The sequence below is a fragment of the Mya arenaria genome, chromosome 3 (genome assembly GCF_026914265.1).
Source record: "Mya arenaria isolate MELC-2E11 chromosome 3, ASM2691426v1".
In the NCBI taxonomy this organism is placed as follows: domain Eukaryota; kingdom Metazoa; phylum Mollusca; class Bivalvia; order Myida; family Myidae; genus Mya; species Mya arenaria.
The window spans coordinates 7,638,053-7,661,266 of NC_069124.1; the positions used below are offsets into that span (position 1 = coordinate 7,638,053).

Sequence of the window (23,214 nt, forward strand, 5' to 3'; positions counted from 1 at the left end):
GTAAGTTGCATCAAGCTAAAATTCATCTGATGCTGGCGCCAGCCTAAACTTGGGTGGGAGGCGGACACGACAATACCGTCTCTACCATATAATAATTGTAGGTATAATGATGACTGTTAACATACTTGTACAGTTGATTTCATCAGAGAGATCGTCACATTGGGAGACTTTATCACAGCGGAATCGTGCCGGAATACACTGACCATTAGCACATGTAAACTGGTCCTGGGTACACGCTGAAATAATAAAATGTCATCGTTTAATCAAGTACCCTTTAATTTAGGGAAGGCAACCAAGTAAAAAACATATTACCCCTAAAATTAAACATCTACTGCAGATCGAATTTCAAACAGGTAAAAAAGAATATTCTTATAAACAATACTCAAATATTTCACATATTTATGCAAAAATCCATATTGGACCATATGATAGAGTATAATACTAATTGAAACTTTTTGACATAAATTCTCAATTGTGTGAAGACATTTGCATCATTTTAATTTCCCATTTAATATGGCAAAAACTGCTAGCTATCAAAATGAATACTAAATCAATCAAATTATAAATTACTATAAAAAATGTTAATTTGCTGAGTAGAGCAAAACTAGTTTTAATTCAAATCACGCTGTTATTCATTAAAAGTTTTAATAGGCCATGGTTTATTTTATCATGTTTGATTAATAAAGATGCATTTCCTAGTATTTCCTAGTATTTACTATTAAAAGCTATTTTAAAGTATCATTACATCATAATTATGAAGAATATATTATTTTTGACATCACATTCATAACAGCGCTTCAAATACAATTAGTAATTACTGTCACAGTTATAAGACTTAGATAGTGTATCCCTTTCTCATTTTTTTGATAGTTTCTGGTATTTCAATGATGATAGAGTATGGCAAAGCTTGGCAAGCTATTTGATGCTGTGTTGCCAAATACTTTCAAGCAAAATGTCAATTAAATTCTTTGCCTATCTAAGGTAAAGTTTGAGGTTATTGTATCACAAATGTTGTGTTTTCCAGTCACAACTTTAAGAATCTGCCAACAGCTGATTTTTCTTTGCATTTTTTGCCAAGTGACAATATTTCAAAGTTGTCAAGAGTCCTTGAAGCATTTTAAAGAAAATCAGACAGCATGAAATAGTATCTTGACAATATATGATGTATGATCGCCTTCTGATATGGTGTGTTGTATTATTGTAAACATTTATTGCTTATAAATTGTCAACAACCAGCATCTGATGTCACCTTACCGAAAAAATGCCTTCATCATAAAAAAAAATAACATGAAATATGGCACAATCAAGGAATAAATGTCATGAAATAAATGCATAAAGAAGGCATTAAAATCATTTTGAATGATGATTAAATGTCCTATGGGATATATGCCACAATGCCCTGACACAGCATCAATATTTTTCGCTTTAACTTCATATGCATTGTCCGAGGAAACACAATTAACACACCATTGGTTGTCAATCAACCATTCAATTGACCAATGAAGGGACTAGATTTCATCCAGTAGTGATGTTGAATAATCCTATGGATTGCTTTTTTTGACTGCCCTGACAGCTCAGAGCTATAGTGTTTGCTTCAGGTGCAGAAGGTTGTGGGTTCAAACCCTGTGTCAAACCGAAAGGCATTAAAGTATGGTACAGTAGCTCTCTTGCTTATCGCTCAATATAAAAAGGTATTACTGGGACAACAGTGTAATCTGTACTGGTTTAACCCAGGAAAGTTGTATCCCGTGTATCGGTGCTTTACACAGAGCACGTTAAATAACCAAGACATCTCTTCACCAGGAGCTAGGGTATTGCAAAGGGATATCTTTTATCTGTTTCCACAAGTCTTCTATTATCTGGATTTCACTAAGTAGTGCAGCCAGTTCTATCTCATGTCACTTATGGCATTTCAAAACAATTTAAGTCATGATTGCAGAGCTGGGTCAAGCCATAATGCAGCCAATAGGCATGTGCAGACCTTGATCAATTCAAATAAACAATAGATTGCTTTGATCACCTTTGCCAAACATGTCCTTCAACAAGTGACTGAGCAAAGCATTAGCTGCCATTTGCATCACGATAATTGCTATCATCACCTTCCGGGCACCTCAAGCTGGCGCAAGACTGATCCACTTTTCAAAGTAAACCAAGGGACATAACTAAAAAAATATCTAGCAAGAAAATAAGGACTTACTTCAAAACAATATCTTACATAGTTTTTAAATAATGGTGAGACCAAAATACTTTACATGATGTCAATGGACACAACAATGGCAATGATGAAATTAATGGACAATATGCTATGACAATTCCCCCCCCCCCCCCAATTTTTTTTTAAACAACAGACAAGCTGGAAAGCCAGCCATTGTATGTAGATGCTGCATTTATATAAAAACTGTCATTCGGTCATAGGAATCAACAATATGTTAAACAACAAGGATTAACCACGATTTTCAGGCTCATCCTGTGACTCAGGCAATGGATCTCAGTCATATTTGGAAACATTTGTGGCAGACTTACTGCAATTTTCTGGCTCATCCTCTGCTCTAGGACAGTGTGGCCGCCCATCGCACACATATGCTGCCTTTATACATGACCCATCACTCAAGCATTGGAACTGCCCATCCAAACAGGCTGAAAATAAAGACAATTTAATGATATAGCTTTTACTTCTAAGTTCGAAAAAAAACAGACAAGCCATTCAATGCTGTGTGCTGAGTACATTAATTTTGTTTATATTCACATATATAAAAAAAATAATAACAGGTTAAATTTAGTCTCCTGAACGCTTCTTATCGCCCGACTACCAGATAGTGAAAACTGCCTATACGAAAAGTGACGCCTGGAAAAGACAAAGAAACCTGCAGGCTCATATTCATCTATATCTGCTTGGTTTTTGCAAAAAACAGGCGTTTAAGCAGATATCAGCCTAAGGCAGGTATTGGAGATGCATAAACCGATCTTTGGGGAGGTGTAAATGAGGTGTTTAGTGAACATTATGTAAATGAGATGGCTTTTATATCCAAGCATCATTTTCCAAAATGGTAACTTTTTTCCTAAGGATGTTTTTCTGAAGTTCAAAGTTAAAATTCAAACTACAACATGGGCCACGTAAGCTTCAATTATGAATTCTATTTTAATATAAGCTTTATATAACTGGCAAGAGTCATTCTGAAGCTACTGTCTGACAGTTAATGAGCTCAGCCATGGACTGCAAACCTAGAGGATGCATTTTGGTCCAAGAAAAACTGGTGAAGGAAAAAAAATAATATAGTTGTTTTTATTTGTTATCTTTATATTAATAGAGATCTACTATCATATGTTATTTTTAACCATACATATTTATATATATTTTTTTTTCGTAAAACTTTGATTTCTTTAAAACTGTGACAATCATTTGCCTTTAAAGAACTTAATACACTCTATAGATCTGTTTCTCTAACTGATGTACCGTAAGTGCAGTTTATTGCCAAATGGCCTCCATGGGGCAAATATTTTGAATATTCAAAAGATTGATATGTTCATAGGACAATTATTACCAAATATATCAAATCTAGGTAATAACGACATATTTATTTCGCATTATAAAATATGTCAAAAATATAGACCGAGTTAATATCATTATAGACTAAACATATGATGTAGAGCAATTTTTACTTTCTTTTATTTATGTCTTCATATTAACCGTAAGAAACTGGTTAAGCACAAAAATATAATTTAATACATGATAGACTGTAATTAGTATTTCCTAGAATCCGGTGTGATGTGATCATTTAAAATTCAAAGCAGTTGCCTGAATCCATCATGCAAAAGGCCATTTATTTGGTTTATTTTTCACATTGAAACATCTGATTGGGATTCATGGTATTTATTGGATAAATGTTAGCCAATTAATGGATTTTTTTAAATTATCAGAATCTCATGAATCAAGAAATGTAAAATGTTTATATTTAAATACAAAGAATTACCACAAATATGCATCTCTTTTTTATCTAACATCTGTTAAAAGTAAATGATTTAAATTCCCACCTTGAAGCTGCATGTTGCTGATTGAAATGCACAATGAGCAATTTGTTTTATATTTGGGCATACATTCCAGAGCCTTAATTGCTATTTTCATGTAAACCTTCATACATTAAACAAATATTACCATAACCCAACAAAACATCAGAATTAAGACAACTGTGATTTACCTAATTTTAACTGTTACCTTAAAACGTTACAGCATTTAATAATTTGAAATTCTTTGAATTAGGGTAATTAATGATAATAAATGTACGGTTGTTGACACTCACAAATGCACTAGTTATGAAAACATCTCCATCATCACAAATGGAAATTAACATACATTATTTCTGAATTGTTAATTATTTCCAAAATACATAATTATGTTCTTACGTTTGAATGTTGTGGTCAAGGCAGTTGTGGAAGACGATGCTGAGATCACTGTTGTTGTAGTTGATGATGTAGTTGATGTTGATGATGATGATGTTGATGATGTTGTTGTGGACTCATTTGTTGGCACTGGTGGTGATGTTACATCTGAAAAGAAATGTTATAACGTTGTAAAATAAAACAATCTGCATCGATGTTACCAGAAGCTATGATTGTAGGTTCATCCTACGTGACCGAGGCATTAGCTGGCACACTCTTGAGGCTCAGGCCTGGGCCCGCACTTTTTGGTAGAGCCTGTTCAGGATCTAATTAGAGTTCTTGGGCGTGCAAATTTAACAGTACATTGGTCCCTAACCAAACATTTGGCATTATTTGCTACGCACTCTGACTTGCCAACAAACTGAACAGCATTTATTATTAGAGAGTGTGAGGGCTTGATGTTGTTACACCCTTCTCATAGACCATGTTTTGCTATAAATGATTTATATTTCCTCAAATAATACCTTTTTTGAAAAGCAAAACAGACAAGTTAAAACCACAAGTTGATGATCAGATGGCAAAAAGCTGATATCGTAAGTTTCACATTTGACACTATATATAAAGGTAGCTTACTTGTGGGTGGGGTTGGTGATGAGGGGGTGGGGGAAGTAACATGGGTGGGAGTGATAGGGGTCGTAGAATAGGTTTTCTCTGGCTTTCCTGAAATATAGAAAAACTGTAGTTTAAAAGTAAATTGACAAACTATTTTAAGCTCCATTATGATACAAAAGCTGATCAAGTTTACTGGTAGGTTCATATTTAAGTCCGTTTTAAGGCTTGAAAGCAGGGGAGCTCTACATTAGGAATTTTAGAAACAATCATGAACCTGAAGGATTTCAAACCATGCAGTAGTTCTACTGTTGAAAATCTCTCCAAGTTACAACTTGGTTCCTACAATTCTGGATGAAATAATGCCCCCTTTTTCCTTGGGCAATGACAAAGTGCCCTCTTATATAGGCACTGATAAAAAAAATAGGCTTGAATTCATATCATGTTCAGTGAAAGGGAAGACGACCACTTCACCCTGCACCCCTCCAAAAATGTATATTACTATGTAAATGGATGTAATTAGGTGATTAGTTCATGCTTAATAAGTGCATATTAATCAAGTATATAAGTTAACAAGTGTACAGTATTAAAACTGGTGTAAGAAAAAAATGGTTAACAATGGATATATTTATAAACCCATCGAACTACAAGTGGCAAATAAACACAACAAAAAACAACAGTTCATTTAGTTAAACTTTCACATTTATGACAGCTGAAATCTATATTGCATATATAAATAGCAACACATGCATGTGCATCTGAATATAAATAAAATGAAATATGGTTAATGGATATCACCTCTTCTAAACACCTGTATTAGCTCATGAAATAGTTATTAAATGCTCTTAGAAATAGACAACAATATCACTGCACTTCTAAGCAAAATAAAAAAGTATTATAAAATCTTTCACATTTTTACACAATTGATAACAATTTTGGTTGCAATCTCTTCAGATAGGAATTTTGAAGTAACTGCTGCATCTTTGATGTATGATAGTGGGCCATTCAGGATGTAGTGCATCTGAAGCATATGGTATTAGTACTGTAGACAAATGTCAAAAATACAAAATTTGTTCTGCAAGACATTCTTAAGTGTCTGGCAAATTGTGTCTGAAAATGAGTGGAATGTTTTAAATACATTATGACTATATGTCTGATATAACTATTTTGTTTGTTAGTTCAGCTAATCAAAATGGAGTGCTAAACTTTCAAATAGCATTCAATTAAAATTAATGCTATGGAACTCCATATATTTTCAGCGGAACTCCTATTTCAGCAGATGAACTTCATATTCTTTTAATTGTTATTTTGTTTTAAAAAAAAAATGGCAGTATGGTATTTAAGCCTGAGAATTTTTGTTTTTTTTCTCTCTCAATTTTTGAATTTGTTTAGGAATATTTCATGTCAGACCATTATATCAGACTCAATATTTTCACTTAAAACCATTATAGTTTTGGGTTTCAGAGATGAATTTATATGTTTGTTAAAGCAGTCTATAGCTAAGCTGTAGGGTAGAACATGTTTTGACATTCATTTGGAGTATGATAATTCTCAGGTGTGGAGTGATCATGCTGGTAAACAAACAACAACAGGTTGATGGCAAGACTTAAAAATGTGTATGTTTTGTTGTATGAACTTCTGACAATATAATAATTTGTTTACTTTGTTTGAATCAATGGGTTTTGAAAGTCTTCAAGAGAGGTTAGATTCTTACTAATGCACTAAAATAATAGCATGCTCTATAAATAATTTTAAAACACCTGACATTTCACAACTTATACGTACATGTTTAAAAAGTTTACATGTTGGTGATTTTTCAAAAATTAAAAATTAAACATAGATGTCTTAATTATAATTATATGTCAAAATTTCAGTAACAAAAGTGTCACAGTGGTATTAAGGTGGATATAAAGCACATCAAAATACTGGATTTTTATTAATTTTAAATTGATATACATAACTGAAATATGAATTTCTTACATGAAAATTATGATTCTTGGTCTTCTCAGAATAATGATCAATCACCAGTCTTGGTTACATTCTGAATGCCCCTCCCTAAGGCCTAATCATATACACATCATCATGCAGTCAGTTTTTCTGTGCAGACAGTCAAAATATTTCAAGATTGTGTAAAATGCCTGTCTGTCTTTGTTTTCAAGATCAAAGGCGATAAAATCTTTTTATTTTAAGGGAGAAGAACATTATGACATTACTTAACAAGCTTTAAGATTGATACTGGTTTAAAGCATCCTAATTTAATGCTTATTGCATTAGAAACTATCAATTTAGTGCATTATCAAAACAATCAATTAATAGATTGAGAGTGCATTAGATTGATAACAAAGCTTTGTTCTGAACTATTTAAACTAGCTATCATACTTAATTTTCAATTTGGCATGTGCTCATTCTGCATATTCAATTTTTCACTGCAAATTATCAAAAGCCATTAAATCACAAATCTGATATAATTTGTAACTATAATCCATGAGCTAAAATACATAAGTTCAGAGTTTTATTCACCTTAAAGGGACTTAGACACAAGATTATATACTATTGCAAGAGAAAAAGAAAATTGTCAAAAACTTACATAAAATTGATGTTATGTACATTCTTTAAAGCATTGAATCTTACTCACTGATGTTTTTCAGTCAGACTTATGACACCTGCATCTTTCGCAGTTTTTGCACATTTTTCCAATTTAAAATTTACTGGGGTTGTCTACCATGTAAAATCCTGATAAGTTTAAAAATAGCATCGGTATTTTTATCTGAACTCATTACATGACCTTCCCATGCTTAAATATACACATTTCATGGCTAATCCCGGAAGAAGTGATATTGCAAGGAAGTGGAATACTGCTGCAAACATCATGTACCTACCCACTGAGAGCCAAACAAACAGATCAACATCAGTGATGAAATTGATTGATGGAAACTTTTGGAAGAGGTGAACTCTGCTGAAAATGACAGTGACTTGCTAAAATGGTTTACCTATATGATATTGATAGTTTAATTAGTGTAAGAAATAATAACATGACTTGCAAAGTGCTCGGACAATTTAACCATTCCATGCTTTTTTAAACTTAAGGAAATCATTTGTCCCTATTTTTAAATGGGGAAACTCAGCTGAGACATTGAATGTTGTGTTTATTCTTTTCATCACATAAAATTATGTATTATCGGCCTCATACTGGCTTGGATTGACAATTCTGCTGATTTTGGGAACATCTGGTGTCTAGTCCCTTTAAGTAACCGGGGGGTGGGGGGGGGGTCCTTAAATGGAAACTTGTTGAACTTAATAGATGGATGGTCTAAGACCTTAAGAAAGTCTTCTACACACATCTTGTAAATCTTTCTTGTTTTAAGTACACATCAACCCTTTCAAAGGAAGTTCAAAAACAAAAAAAATCTAATTGGTTTTTAAAGTGCATGCAGCGAATAAAAAGATCATTATGGTTATGACAACCGCAATTCATAATGACTCAAAGTTAAAAGATATATGACAAAGACATACAATACCATTTAAAGGCATGGCAGGTGAGGTATGATTAGCAGTATATATTACCCTGTTTACTGGAGTTATTTTTTATATAAATTTGAATCATCTTCTGATTATTTGTGGGCGTATTAAATGCAATACAAATGGTCCAATCATTAAACTGATACCTGAGGTAGATATGAACTGATCTCTGCTTAAAGTCCCAGTATGCTTTAGTGATGTAAACTTTTTTTGTACATATATATCTTAATGACTTATCATAGCCTTTTTGACATTTTTTAACCCCAAAGATATTATCAAAATGCAACAAAACTAAAAGTAAAATCTACATTACTCACATACATCAATGTGTCAATTGTTATAATATCATATGTGTTTATTGATGCTCATAAATTCTCTGTTGCTTTATATACTAATGATTTTCATTTTTTTTTTAAATTAAAAAGTAATCATACTTATACTGCTACTTTCATAAAATATTTCAATGGGAAGCTAAATCATATTCAACTAAATAAAAGGGAGGTAATAAGACAATTAGTATTGACACATTGAATTGGCAATTTTTCACAAAACAACATTGATGACTTTCATTCTAAAGTACTCATTAAAGAGTCATATATATTTTAGAAACAGGAGCTTAATTTATACTTTATATGAATTTTTTTTTTTGAAATGTTCATTTTTTCTTTTCATATATAGCCAGTCTAAAACCTCAAAAAGTGTTCAGGTTTTGTTTGTGCAAAATTTAGCGCTGTGCTAATTGCTCACTGATTTACCTCATTAGCATATTATAGTGATTCAGTGGTGAGTTAAGGGTTCCCTTGGTATTTCCCTCCATTCTGTTTAGGCCAAAAAAAAAAATACCTGCGTTTCCGGTGACCCGACCGACCCTATTTTTTCCTCTCCGACCCTAATCTTTTTTTTAGACATAAAAGTAAAAAAAAAAAAATTCTATCGTAAATTTTTTTTATATTTTTTTTTAATATATCGTCATTATTTTCGTTCTTTGTCTTTCTATGTACCCGGAGAATAAACTTTCATTCCTTATTATGTATTACCAAGACGCTATGTCAACAGGAATACAAAATGGCGGAGGGTGGCGAACCCTGTCCGATATCTTCAAATTGGCAAACGCATGTTTACGGTCCAAACACGTGGTTAATCACAAGAGACATATTTTGCAGTCTTTAAAATGAAAATATTTAGGATTATAGCTCGCGGTGTTATTTATTCATGTCCAAGATAAAACTTTCTTTTTACGATTAGGCATTGCGTATATCATGCAGGCTTCTTACGATTAAGCTTTGCTCCATCTAATGCAGGCTACTTGCCAGGTTCCAATACACATTTCACTAATCTTTACATTAATTTATCCGCAATTATCAATGGTTATTTATTTCGCCTTCTTAAAAATCCAACTAAAAACCTTCGAAAGTTAACAACACATTTGTTGGAATGTGTCGGCTGCAGATCAAACGGTACTATTTGTGTCGTCAGTGCACGAGCGGTGATAATATCAAAGGCGCGTGGCTATGGTTTGTATTTAATTTGGTCAGTCGGATACCGTACAATCCCATTTGATTGCCAAGATTTCGCCTAGGCTGGTAAGAAAATACCATACGATCGAAAAAATAATAATCAATAATCGTCGTCTGGGAATCTTATAACAATGACCGAAATGTTTGAATTCACTATAAATAGGAATGAAACTTTGATTGTACGAAAATAAGATAAGTAAAATAAATCCATATCTGCGTTTACTTGTTCTATTTTTAACCTACCTCCACTTGAAGGCCTATAGTTTAAGGAGCTCACAGTTGACAAGAAAATCGGCGATTTTCCTCATGCAAATTAACAAATTAGTTGATAATTGACTGTTTGGGTAGAACATTATCACAGATCTCTAGAAATTAAAGTGCTGGATTTGTTTTCTAAAAACCGATCGCGACTTATAAATATTGTGTGAGCCTCTGAGGACTTTATCATACCTAGTTATATAAAATTATGCACTTTCATTTTTTATCTCTATTTATTTAAACCTACGGTAAGTGGCACTGGCACATTAAAGTATTCAACCATATAGAAAGAGATGAAAGAAGTTAATGATTCATGAAGTAGGAAATTGATATTTTTTAGTCATGATTTTTTCTTCAATTTTCCCTTGATAGCAGGAATTTGATGAGGTTGACAAATAATGATGTGTTAAAATCCCCTCATTGTTTTTGTAATAATTCATTTATGATTACGAAACTATGTAACTTTTGTCAACGCTTATTCAGATGTTAAATATCACAAAAGTACAAAACGCAATAATATAGTTTGTTACATGCGGAGCATTGAAGTGCAGTGTCTGGAGCTATATATGTAACATTCTTTAGGTGCATTTTATCGATTTATCACTTACAATTTAGCATAACATTCAAAATATGAGATTACAATTAATCCCCTTAAATGTCAATATGCAGCTTTTATTTGTCGACTTAACCAACTGCGTTCTTGATAAGAATAGCATTTTTTGACAAAATAATGATTAAATTGAAACGCACACCTGCATGCTTTGTATGGAATGCAAACAGAAAATGGAAATTCATCATGAAATATTTGACAAGATTTTTTTTTATGATTTGAAGGCTTAACATCAAGGGAAACTTAAATAGATCTTAATTCGGCAAGTGTGTGTAAATTGCATTTTAAAAAGCCTTAAAAGGTTATGTGATTGGAATTTCAACTCCCACAGTGAATTTCAAAATTATCTCCAAATAATTGCAATTTTACTTCATGAACCATGCAATTGTTTCATGCAGTCACTTATAAATTCTGAAAGTTTTCGATCATATTAAGATCAACTTTAAAGAATGAGCAGTTTTACAAATGAATTTTGTCATATAGCTATGATCATTTTATGTAATAGTGAAATGATCTTGCAAGATGATTAGAATTAGGTAAAGCCCTTAATTTCAGTGAAATTGTTGAAAAAAAGAGAACTATATAGAATGGTTAGCTGCTGCTCATTTTTGTTAGTCACAGTCCTCAGCTATTAAAAGATTTGGAGGTGATACATGTGCTAAAGATGTAATACAATATTATAAAATACATACATACATACTTTAATTAAAATTGCTTATGCCGAATTAATGGTTTAGGAAGGCAAAAACAGAACATAAGTATGATGTAATGTAGACTAATCTTACTTTGGTTTGTTGATGATTGGCAATTGTTTCCATTGGTAGAGTGTTTGTCTTTGGACATTACATGATCTTAGCGATAGATTACTTTTTAATAAACCACTTACATACATGTTATAGACACAAATCATATTCTTTGCAAGTTACATGTAAACGCATGAAATTAGAATCCAGCTCTGGCTGCTTTTGGTGTTTTAACGTATCAATTAAAATTGTATTCATTGACAACATGAATTTACCTCTAGCTGCCATTTCAAGTACTGATAAAACCCATTTATTATCATAATGGTATATCATGCTACTTATATTTCTAATACAATAATAGTAGATACAATTAATTGTACAAATACATTGAAAATTTCAACATTTTATTGTAAATTGTAAGTTTGCTCTTAGACAATGCTGTTACTTACACACACACACACACAGTGCTGAATGACCAGTGGCCGCGACATATTATTATTTCTGTCTAAAGACTTACTTGTATAATATTTATATTACTGGCGTCGCGGCCATTCTCGCCAAATTATTATTTATTTATTAAATGTTATATAATGTCTTGTCTTGTCTTTGTCTTTTGGAGTAACGATTAATTTATTGTAAATTGTAAGTTGGCTCTTAGACAATGCTGTTACTTACACACACACACACACACACACACACACACACACACACACACACACACACACAGTGCTGAATGACCACAATCCATCAATATCTATTGACTGACCACTGGTCAGCTGACTACTATAACAAGGTTTTAATGACCAATGAAATTATCATACAGAGGAAACTGCATTTAATTTATTCAAATGTCAAACAATACATGACTGATGCTTGCAAACTCATGCAGTTTTAACTAAATGTCATCAAGAGAAAAGGAAATATCAATAATTCAGAAAAATGGCAATTTCATGCGTTTACATTTTCATGCCCTCAAATAGATTTTTTGCACTGCTTTGATGTTCCCTCTACATTAACTCTTATTAATATGATTTAATGCTAACAGTGGAAAATTGCATGTGATGATATGCATCTTGTGTACTAATTGTTTGTCTGTCTGTAATGATCAACATTCTATCATTCTTTTATGTCTTAATGATAATTAAGCCCTCACTCCGCCTCTCTTAATAACAAAGATTTCACCCTCTTAATCAATTATGTTCTAATTTTTATGTAAGGGTCCTTTTCATAATATCAAATAGTTTGTGTGAGAGGTAAAAAAACAACTTCTGTGTCATTTTTCACTGAGGTACAATCCTTTCAAAGCAAATCACAGAAGTCATTGCCCCTTAAATGTTGACAAGAAGGCTGGAATATTATTGTGAAAAAGAAGTGAGAAGTCATAACCCAGGTAATAAGTAATAATATATCTGACACCAGGATATACATGATGTATTTCCCTGACACTTTTGCTTATTACAGTTATATATATGGCAGATTTCACGTTTTGGTGACCAAAAAGTTCCCGGCGAATATTGATTTTTAAAATTTATTGCAGATTTGTGATTTCAACATAATCTTTTACAGCAATATCTTATCTATCATATTTTAGAACATTTGCAATGATTTATTCATGCATTTTTATAAAAAAAAGAATTTTGTATCACCATACCATTTGTGCTAGTGTTACAATATTGCCGGTAAAAACTTGTTTTTTTTTTAATATTTTGATCCAAAGAAGTATTTTGTCTTGCACTAAATGGTTCATTTATCTATAAAACAGATTGTACAGACAAAAAATAAAGATTGTTTCGTTTTTCTCAAATAAATTTATTGAAACAAACCCTAATTGGACAACAAGACAGAAAATGCTTTCTGCAAACATAGGTTTTCTTTTTATATCAGATCAGATAAGCTATAAACATAAATGTTTTGTTGTGGTAATATAAATGTCTCTAGTATGGTGCAATTATCATTACCTTTGATATTAAACATATATATTATAAATTGCTAATTGCAGTATGTGCTAGTGTTACCACAAAACAGAATGAGTAACATTAGCAGTATGTCACATTAGCAGTTGGACAGAATGTTTCACAACAAATTAAAATACAGACCTACCACAGACTGTTTGAGCTTGATACAGTATAAAACAAACTATATAAATGATTGATAAACACGGTCAATTGATAATCACAAAAATTCTTAATTCTGTCCAATAAATAACGATATCAAACACAAAAGCGGTATGAATTCAATATAAACTACGTACCTAATGAATGGATACTTACAAACGATAGTTTACAGACGACATTGTTATGTTCGAATAATTGACTCTGGGAAAGTCATCAAATTTCAACGATTTTCTTGCTTTATTAAGCGCTTGTCTTAATGCTAGCGTGACATAATGTTAACGTTACATCGAAGGACAGAATGAGCCAAACTTGGATTAAGTTTTTATCAACGGTATTCACCACTATTTTTATCATTTCAATGTGAACTGTGAACCAGTCCAATATAAAAGTAATCGCTACCCGGATGTTAACCCTCAGTCGGTGTAAATTATTCACGAATAGAAAAGGTGCTATTGTCATGCTAAAATGGGACAGAATCGATTTTGAGTAACATTAACACATTTTAAGACCTAAAAAACTTTATGATCGGGAATGACCAATTTCTTGTTACATGCAATACTGTTTGTATCCGACACGTAGTCTTTGTTTTCAGTGATTTAATAAAGGTGTGTTTAGGCTTAAAACAGTTAGCAGTGGATCATGTCTGCTAATGTTACACAACAATTCGAGGACAGATTACCGTAACGTTATCACCATGCGCAATTACCGAAAATTTAAGTATATTACGAACGAAATGCAATCATTTTATATATATTATTGTTTTAATTAACATTTCTTGCAAACATTATTCAACAGACAAGAATAAAATACTTACCAGATGTTATTGAAAAGCATCCTCAAAAAAGTGGTATATTGGTACCGGGAAGATTTTCTGTCTTTTTTGTCCTAAATATCGGCATATTTTTACATTTTTTTACCTTATTTAACACAATATTTTCATTATTTTAATACAAATCACTTCTATTAGGTGTTCTTATTGGGTTGGGAAAGGCAATTGCTGTATATATGACGTTGACATGCAATAACAATAAATGAAAGCAAATGGGCCAAATAATTGCCTTTTTTGTGAAATCTGCCATATATAAGACACACAAGCCATTAATATTTGACAAAAACCTGAAAGTATAGGGTTTAAGTTCACAAGGCCGTTCTTTTAAAATTGTTGAAACACTTAAGATTATGTAAATATGTTTACAGCAAAACACATTTATGATAAATTGATTAACTTTGCCATGCATAAAAATATATTGACAAAGTAAGTTGCGCCATTTAGTTTTTAAGGTAGACAGAATGATAGAAATGTCATGCAACACAACACCTTTATCGTATGAAGAAATTACTTAGGCTTATAGTTTAATTTAAATTATTGAAAACATTTATTAAACTGGAGAATTGATGAACCCCACATGGCTACAGAAGAGTACAAACTTGATTAGATTACCTTGCGGCTCAACAGATATCATACATGTATTATACCTTTATACCATACTCAATATATTGTGTCCTTTTATGCTGTTATTATTATTTTATTACTAATACTATTATTTATTATTATTATTGTTATTATTATTATTATAGTTATTATTATTATTATTATTATTATTATTATTATTATTATTATTATTATTATTAACATTTTTTAATATTTTTTATTTTTTTTTATTTATTTTTTTTAATATTATTTTGCGATGAATAATTTCTAAAAGCTGTACTCATGTCTGATTTCCCGGGTGGGGGTCTCATTATATTAAAATGTCATTGACTTGTCATTAAGTTTAATGTACACTTCATTGATTGACACTCAAATGAATGAATGCTAAATGCTTGGAGGTAAGAGGAACATCGTCTTTCCTCAATAATCCATTAATCTCAAGACAGCTGAACAAGCCTTAATTTGAGAATGGCTGCTAAATATAATTGGAGATACACATATTCTAAACAATTTCATTTCAAACATGACATGGGCCATGATGTTTACTTGTAGAATGGGATTTAAAAGTTAATGACTATTTCATGAAAATATTGTTCGATTCAGTAACCTTGTACTAGGACTCTTCTACTAAAAATAATACATATTTATGAGAAATTAAAAAAGTGCCATGAAAACTACTGTTAAGAGAACAACAGTTTTAAGTAATTCCCAAATGATTAAGAGTTTCTTTGATTAAGATTTTCGTTGACTCTGTGGTTCTACTGTTAGAATGAGGTTTTTTGCTGTTTTTTAGAAACAAGCGTAAAACCATCAAAATTTGAGAACACCTTAATAGAAGTGCTTATAGTAAAAATGATCCATAAATAGAACTGTTATAGCTTTACACCGTACGTTGTTTCTAAATATAAATAATTGCAGCCGCTAAAATAAATGTTTTAAAGCAAGTGTTAAGTGTTAGAGGATGGCAATGAATATTTATGCTTCTGAACAAGCGTCTAGGAACTTATTTTTATATAAATACTAAGATTTATCGAGATTTTAATCATTTAAATATCAATAAAACAGACCACATGCATATTTCAAAATCATATGATAGCACTTACCTGCCAATGTTATCACTAAAACTATTGCTGTTATTAAAAAAACGATAGCACATCCTATAAAAATCCATCCCACAATAAATAACATTCTTCGCCTGCTTTTCTGAGGCACGGAAGAGTCTGAATGTTCACTTTTCTCTTCACTGTCAAAAGTCTCAAATCCTGGCTTATACGCTGTGGTTTCGAGCATGTTGTTGTTCTCGCCATCCTTCTCGATATCGTGGCTGATGTTGTTGTTGTGGGGATGGTTTCCATTCATCATTTTGTATGACAGGAGATTCACGCTAACCTCGTCCTCCATTTTGGGTCCCCTCCTCTCTGCTTTTGTTATACCTGAAAAGGAACAAGACAGACTTAAATTACATGTGTTTGAACATATCTGACTTAATCATAATTATGATTAACTTAATTATAACTTTGTAATGAATGAAAAACAAAAAAAACAAAATCCAGTTTCTTACAAAAAAATAAAGTAATTCCTTTTCAATACCTTCTGCAGAAGTCTAATCCTTATGTTTTCAGTTAAAATTTATTTTTGATATAACGATATTTCACTGTGAGCAATATCCAATACTTAATTGGCTTAAAACTTTCTGAACACAGTTCTCCAAACAGGTTAATTGTTAAATGAGCAGGAAGCTTCATCTGAAATCTCTTTTATAACCAATCATATAGCCTCTAATCATAAACCGTAAATATTTAGAATATTTGTTAAAATCATAAATTTAAAACCCAAAACATGTAATTAAATTAATTATTAAATTAGATGAATTCAAATAAAATTTAAAACACATGCAAAAAATGCATATCACAATAGTTACTCACAGTATCAGGAAATAATCTTTTTTGAGAAACAAAGCCAAAATTTAAGAGCAATACTGCGCAGAAAGTAAAGCATGTAGACAGATTGAATGCCAACATGGGTATGCTGATCAGGTTTAAATTGTCATGGCTTATAGAGGAAACAAAAGCCTGGGATGATGAGTCAAGCCTGGATATGACAAACCACACAATACCTCACTCAGGGGGTCAAGGTGTTGGCCCACCCTGCTTCTTTGAGCCAAGATATTTCTGATATTTCAACACCAACCACATGACACATGTTGCAGCTATTATTAATATCACCTAGTTAGTATAGGTAACTCAGACATGCTACAAGGAAAGACACCATCGCATCTTCAAAATCACTGTCTGACTTGATAAATTAAAGACTGTCTTCAACTGATATAAACCATTTGTTGCTGATTATGCATTGATAAGAATGTTAAATCAATAAAACAATCTTAACGTTGAAATGCAACTGCATCCTATGAATGTTCCTATACATGCTTGTAGACTAGACAGGTGTTTTTCTTAATGGCGTTTTTCTTTTCTTGCAGCCAATTTTTTTTATTGCATTCCACATAAACTCCAAGCCCACAATACTGCATCAGGTGTCAAAAATAATAAATACAAACATCTTACAGATTTAACCCTTTTCATCCCTCATGAAACATAATAAATTATTCTTGCATTAAAAGAACACTAAACGCAATATTGTTTTATCTGGAAGATCTTGAATTATCTTTGTATATGAAGCTATAATTTCCAAATATTCTAAAACATGACAGCCAAGACCTATGGAAGTAACACAGTGTACATGCTGTGAACCAGAGTAAAAAATTGTTTGTATGAATTATCTCATATAAAATCAAACAGCAGATAAAGTCATGCTGAAGTTTGATGGATACATTTTCATTCTTTGTTTCTAGCTTCAGTAAAGTTCAGTCATTGAACTTATGATTTCACATGGAAAGTGTACAAAAGGCCTCAACTTTTCATGTGTGTCACAAAATATTTAGATAATAAATACAATGTATGCAGTGTGATGACTTATTAAATAGGACATCACTCAGATCCAATTTATTATCTTTTACCATTATGTTTTAATATTTGACATATTTCTTGTTTACTGTAAATAATAAAGAGAAAACACTCACAATTTTGCTTTGTTTGCAAGTATCTTCACATCTGTGAAAACTATTTAGTATCTTCATTTAAGTTTTCTGGGTTGTGAAATTAACAAAAAATGGCCAAGAAAATTTAAACAAAAGGTGGCAAATCAATAACAATTAAGTCTGTATATGAAGGAACTTGATGACACCAAGTCTCAAGAGTGAAATGAGTATTGAGATTAAAAAATATATAAAAATTTACTTTTAAATGAAAATTTCAATTTGAAAGCAATTGTAGTGGTCTGGTTTCCATTCTGGTGCACAAGTGGTGCTTCAAATAGAGAGGTGCCTGCAGATGTATGACCTCAATACAGATGTATTCAATACATAAAATAATATTTGAGATTATCTGCAACAGTTAACAATATCACATATCTAACAATAAGGTTAAATATTCTATAGCATAAATAAATTTTCTATAACTATGATTTGAAAGTAAACATACTAAGCTTCTAACTAGAATTTATCATACAAATTGTGTTATTGTTTGAAGTCTATACTTCATGCTGTTACATTAATTTTCAGGAAATATACGGGGCATAAAATGAAAGGAAATACTGGTAAAAGAAAGTGATAAGTTTATAATTTTTAATTAATCATATGTTTTTAAGTGACTGGTCATTGATTTTTTTTTATTTGGACGAGCTGTTGACCTTAGTTACATTTTGCCCAAAACAAAAAAACAACAACAAGTAAATAAGAAATCAACCCCAGGTGACATATTTTACAAATAACCTGTATATCATGACTTTGAAACAACTGCAATAATGGGGCGATTAGATAACCAAACAGCCATCAATACATGTATCTAGACTTAAATACTTGTGTTTGAGAAATTTTCAACGATACTGTCGATAAACATCCTTAACTTTAGTATCATGAATTTCGTGTTACAACTCACTATTAAATTTATAGCTATTTAAGAGGTACATTGTATGTGTCTTACGTTTGATAGACTGTTTATTACCTAGACATCATGTTTCCATTGATGATACAAGTTAGGCTGATGATTATCTATGTGGTTTACATAACAAATTAAACAGGTGTTGATATTGTGGCATGTATGTTCATATCAGTGGCGCTTTTCTAAATAAGGGAGATAAGAGGTAAGTTTGTAAAGATAGACAATGACGCTTTAATAAACAAGGGAAACAAATATGCTCTACTCCAGAGGTAATAGTGCATGCAATCTTAAAAGTACCGTTTAAATAGACGTTTTTACATAAACGTTTTACATAAACGTCTTCATTAAAATATATAACCGAAGTGGTACGAATTTAGTGCAGCAGCATACTACGAACCGATATTCAGAAATTACGCGAGATGGATATGTCGCTTATATCTTTTAAGTGAAGATCAACATGGCCCTTGACTTACTGAACTCAAAAGCGTTCATCAAATGACCATGGTAAATTTGCATACCATGATTAAAGACCAAGTCATTCAAAATTTATTTATCGGAAATGAAGTATTCATGTGATCAGTATTGCTTCTAATAATGGTCACTATGACATTGACCTATTGACCACAAATCAAAATTGGGTCATTTAATGACCTACACCAATATGCATACCACGTTTGAATACTCTCCATCAATCGTTTAAACGCTATTTATCGGATGCAAAGAAGTGACTTCGCGGACGAAGACGCCGGCAAAAGAAATCTCTATGTGTCTGCCTTTCTTCGCAGGTGAAACGTACAGTTAAAGGTGCTTTATGTGTATTTGAGTTTCATATGAAGAAACTTTGAGCAGAAAAGCTGACGCAGCATACTTTAAAGGCCTTGATAGTTTACTTACATAAAAGCATTGGACACATAACGTTCCACAGACGGGTGTATACCTTAATGTGTTAAGAAATGTTTGCATGTGTCGGATCCATTCCGCGGACCCATTACCCAACATATCGATGTCATTCCCCGGACCCACACCCCAACATATCGATGTCATTCCCCGGACCTACACCCTAACATTGCGGTGTCATTCGCCGGACTCACACCTCAACATTGCGATGTCATTCCCCGGACCCACACCCCAACATATCGATGTCATTCCCCGGACCCACACCACATCATTGCGATGTCAATACCCGGACCCACACCCCAACATTGCGATGTCATTTCCCGGACCCACAACCTAACATTGCGATGCCATTCGCCGGACCCACACCCCCACATTGCGATGTCATTCCCCGGACCCGAACCCAACATATCGATGTCATTCCCCGGACTCACACCTCAACATTGCGATGTCATTCCCCGGACCCACACCCCAACATTGCGATGTCATTCCTTCCCCGGACCCGAACCCCAACATATCGATGTCATTCCCCGGACCCACACCACAACATTGCGATGTCAATACCCGGACCCACACCCCAACATTGCGATGTCATTTTCCGGACCCACAACCTAACATTGCGATGTCATTCGCCGGACCCACACCCCCACATTGCGATGTCAATCCCCGGACCCGAACCCAACATATCGATGTCATTCCCCGGACCCACACCCCAACATTGCTATATCATATTATGTTTTGCAGTAACACACCTAGTTGCGTGAGAATTAACGAGCTATTCAAATATGTATTCAGTATCAACTTCCAGTCATTGCTATGTCGGAAATAATTAGCTCTAATTTGGAAATTAAGAGGGTCGGTGATACGCTATTAAATTGTTATACTGATACTAAACAGACTATGTTTTGTACTACCGATGGAAATCCCACCCAGACGTTTGCACGTGTGATTTTTGTCATGTCCTGTGAGATATTTAAGCTAATGTTTCATTTAAGTAATCCTGATAAGCCATCGATGACCCCTTGTATGTGTGTTTCTTTGTTCAATCATTTTTTATTTTTTATTTTACAACATCTTTTTAAACAGGTTTAAGTATGTACATTCGATCAAAGATAACATCTATTATGTTTAAACATTTAGGAATAAGTCCGAAGCACTCATTATTGTTTTTAAGTGCGGTGATAATAGCTTTTTTTTAATTGTTGCAGGAAAAAGCCACTTGTGACGCGTTTTATGAAAGCTGTAAAATCGTATTCCCTGCGGGATTGTATTATTTATGTAATACAAGATATATATGTATATAATAAAAATGAAATAGAGTAGAACTATCCACTGTATAGGTTTAATATAACTTCTATTAAGAAACAGAATACAAAACTATGGATCTGATTGATAAAATTATGTATTACATCAAATATATAGCATAACGACCACAGTTTACAGTTTACCAAACGTTTTTGCTTAGCAGACAAAACTGTCATTCAATCTCTGGTAACCTCTTGTTGTTTAGTCAATACAAGATAATGGAGCTTTTTTATTTTATTATTATGTCATGTTTTCTGCTGAATACAGTGCTGGACACAGGCGCAGGTGAAGACTCCCTTGCCGAGCCAGGTATGAGAAACTACGACTACTTTGTTGGTTATGTTAGAAATTTACAAACTACCTAACTATACTTTTTTTATAATTTTTTGAGCTGTAAATAGTAATTATAATAATGATGATACTTTATTGGCTTATGAAGCAACTTATTGTCGTAAATCACATGCATGAAGTGTAGTTGAAAGAAGTAAATGCTGTTAGAAATGTTCAACACAGATGGTCTTTTCTTCTGAAACAAGATTAAATCATGCCTCCAACAAGGCATTAATTCATGTTTAATGACAATTTGGCCAACGTAGTTTGTACGATTTTAAGCAAATTATATCATTGAACATCATTAGACGTACTACATGAATAAAGCAATTTCAAAGCTGGTTACTTATGACAGATACCACTTGATACCAATGGATCAAGAAATATATAGTCATTGACATTAGTAATACTCTGGCAGACTAGTAATTTTGTCTAAATCAGATATAGGCGACCGATTATAAGGCGACCTCTAAATGGAAATTAAGTTATCATTTTAAATGAAAGAATATTTTAATATTTATGTGATTTTAATAGGGTTGGTTATGCTTTACATATACTCGTAGAAGAGTTATAGTTTTGATAAAACAACCTTGCGAATTATAATTTGGTATAGAAAAATGTAAAACAGAAATTATTTATACAACGATATGTTGATTTAAGTCGATTAATCTTGATACTCTATGCATGCAATTTTTCAAGTATATAATTTCATATTATTTTAAATTCACACAATGCTTATAAAATGGAAGTCTGACACCAGTAAATAAATAGTAACACAAGTTACTCGCTGACAGTAGGATGATACTTTTGAACTAGCAAATGAAAACATCAAGTACTTTATGCGAAGACCCTTGAACTTAAATGCAATTTGTTTTCTTAATAATAAAGGACACTTTAGAATGTATCGTACATTATATTTAAATGAAACGCAATACTTTTTTTTAACGTTGAAGCATTAATCTACAAAGTAGGAGTTTATATTTCACATGAGGGGCATGTCACACAATTAGCAACACTTGAGGAATGCCTTACATTGACTTGCATGACAATTATATGAAAACATATTATAGAAGAAATCAGCATATCACATGCCCCACCCCTTGCTGTAAAGTTATTGTGCTGAAATTGCGTTTGATGAAGGATTATTGTTCATCATACATTATCTATAGTTCATGTTTTAGTTGGTTTATGAGTATTTGTTGTGTATGAATAAAATATAAAAAAATGAAAAGTTGTTAGTTTTAAGATAACAATGTTTTTACATGTGAACGATTGTATTCTGTTTATAAATATAGTTATAACCAACTACTCCTGTGTAATATCCCATTTCAGATGTCCCGCCCTGCAAGCAGCCCCACCCACCCGCAAATGGGAGTGTCCAAGTCTGGGGACAAGGGTACCTGCTCGAGTACTCGTGCGATGTGGGTCTCGTCCCTGTAGGCCCAACGTTCGCCTCGTGCAACCAACAGACAAAGCGCTGGTCTGTTGGCAGGCCGGTATGCGTGGGT

The 23,214-nt window shown here is 32.5% G+C and overlaps 2 protein-coding genes across 6 annotated transcripts in view; one reads left to right on the plus strand and one right to left on the minus strand.

Annotated features, from left to right (window-relative positions):
- Positions 1-23,214, minus strand: part of LOC128227427 (atrial natriuretic peptide-converting enzyme-like) — a 55,427-nt gene that overhangs the window by 16,263 nt on the left and 15,950 nt on the right. Inside the window, exons 1-6 of one of the 4 annotated variants that reach the window (XM_052937959.1) lie at positions 19,241-19,328; positions 16,283-16,612; positions 5,011-5,097; positions 4,402-4,545; positions 2,524-2,637; positions 126-236 (exon numbers count right to left, since the gene is read on the minus strand). In XM_052937959.1, coding sequence (XP_052793919.1) covers positions 126-236; positions 2,524-2,637; positions 4,402-4,545; positions 5,011-5,097; positions 16,283-16,580 — 754 coding nt within the window. In that variant the 5' untranslated portion in view covers positions 16,581-16,612; positions 19,241-19,328. Of the gene's footprint in view, positions 1-125; positions 237-2,523; positions 2,638-4,401; positions 4,546-5,010; positions 5,098-16,282; positions 16,613-16,769; positions 16,914-17,104; positions 17,197-19,240; positions 19,329-23,214 lie in introns of those variants that run through there. The other 3 variants (XM_052937958.1, XM_052937957.1, XM_052937956.1) reach the window with 3 other exon arrangements.
- LOC128227426 (fibrillin-2-like) overlaps positions 21,569-23,214 on the plus strand; it is a 58,670-nt gene continuing 57,024 nt past the window's right edge. For both annotated transcript variants that reach the window (XM_052937952.1, XM_052937953.1), the window contains exons 1-2: positions 21,569-21,685; positions 23,039-23,212. In XM_052937952.1, coding sequence (XP_052793912.1) covers positions 21,595-21,685; positions 23,039-23,212 — 265 coding nt within the window. In that variant the 5' untranslated portion in view covers positions 21,569-21,594. The remainder of the gene's footprint in view (positions 21,686-23,038; positions 23,213-23,214) is intronic.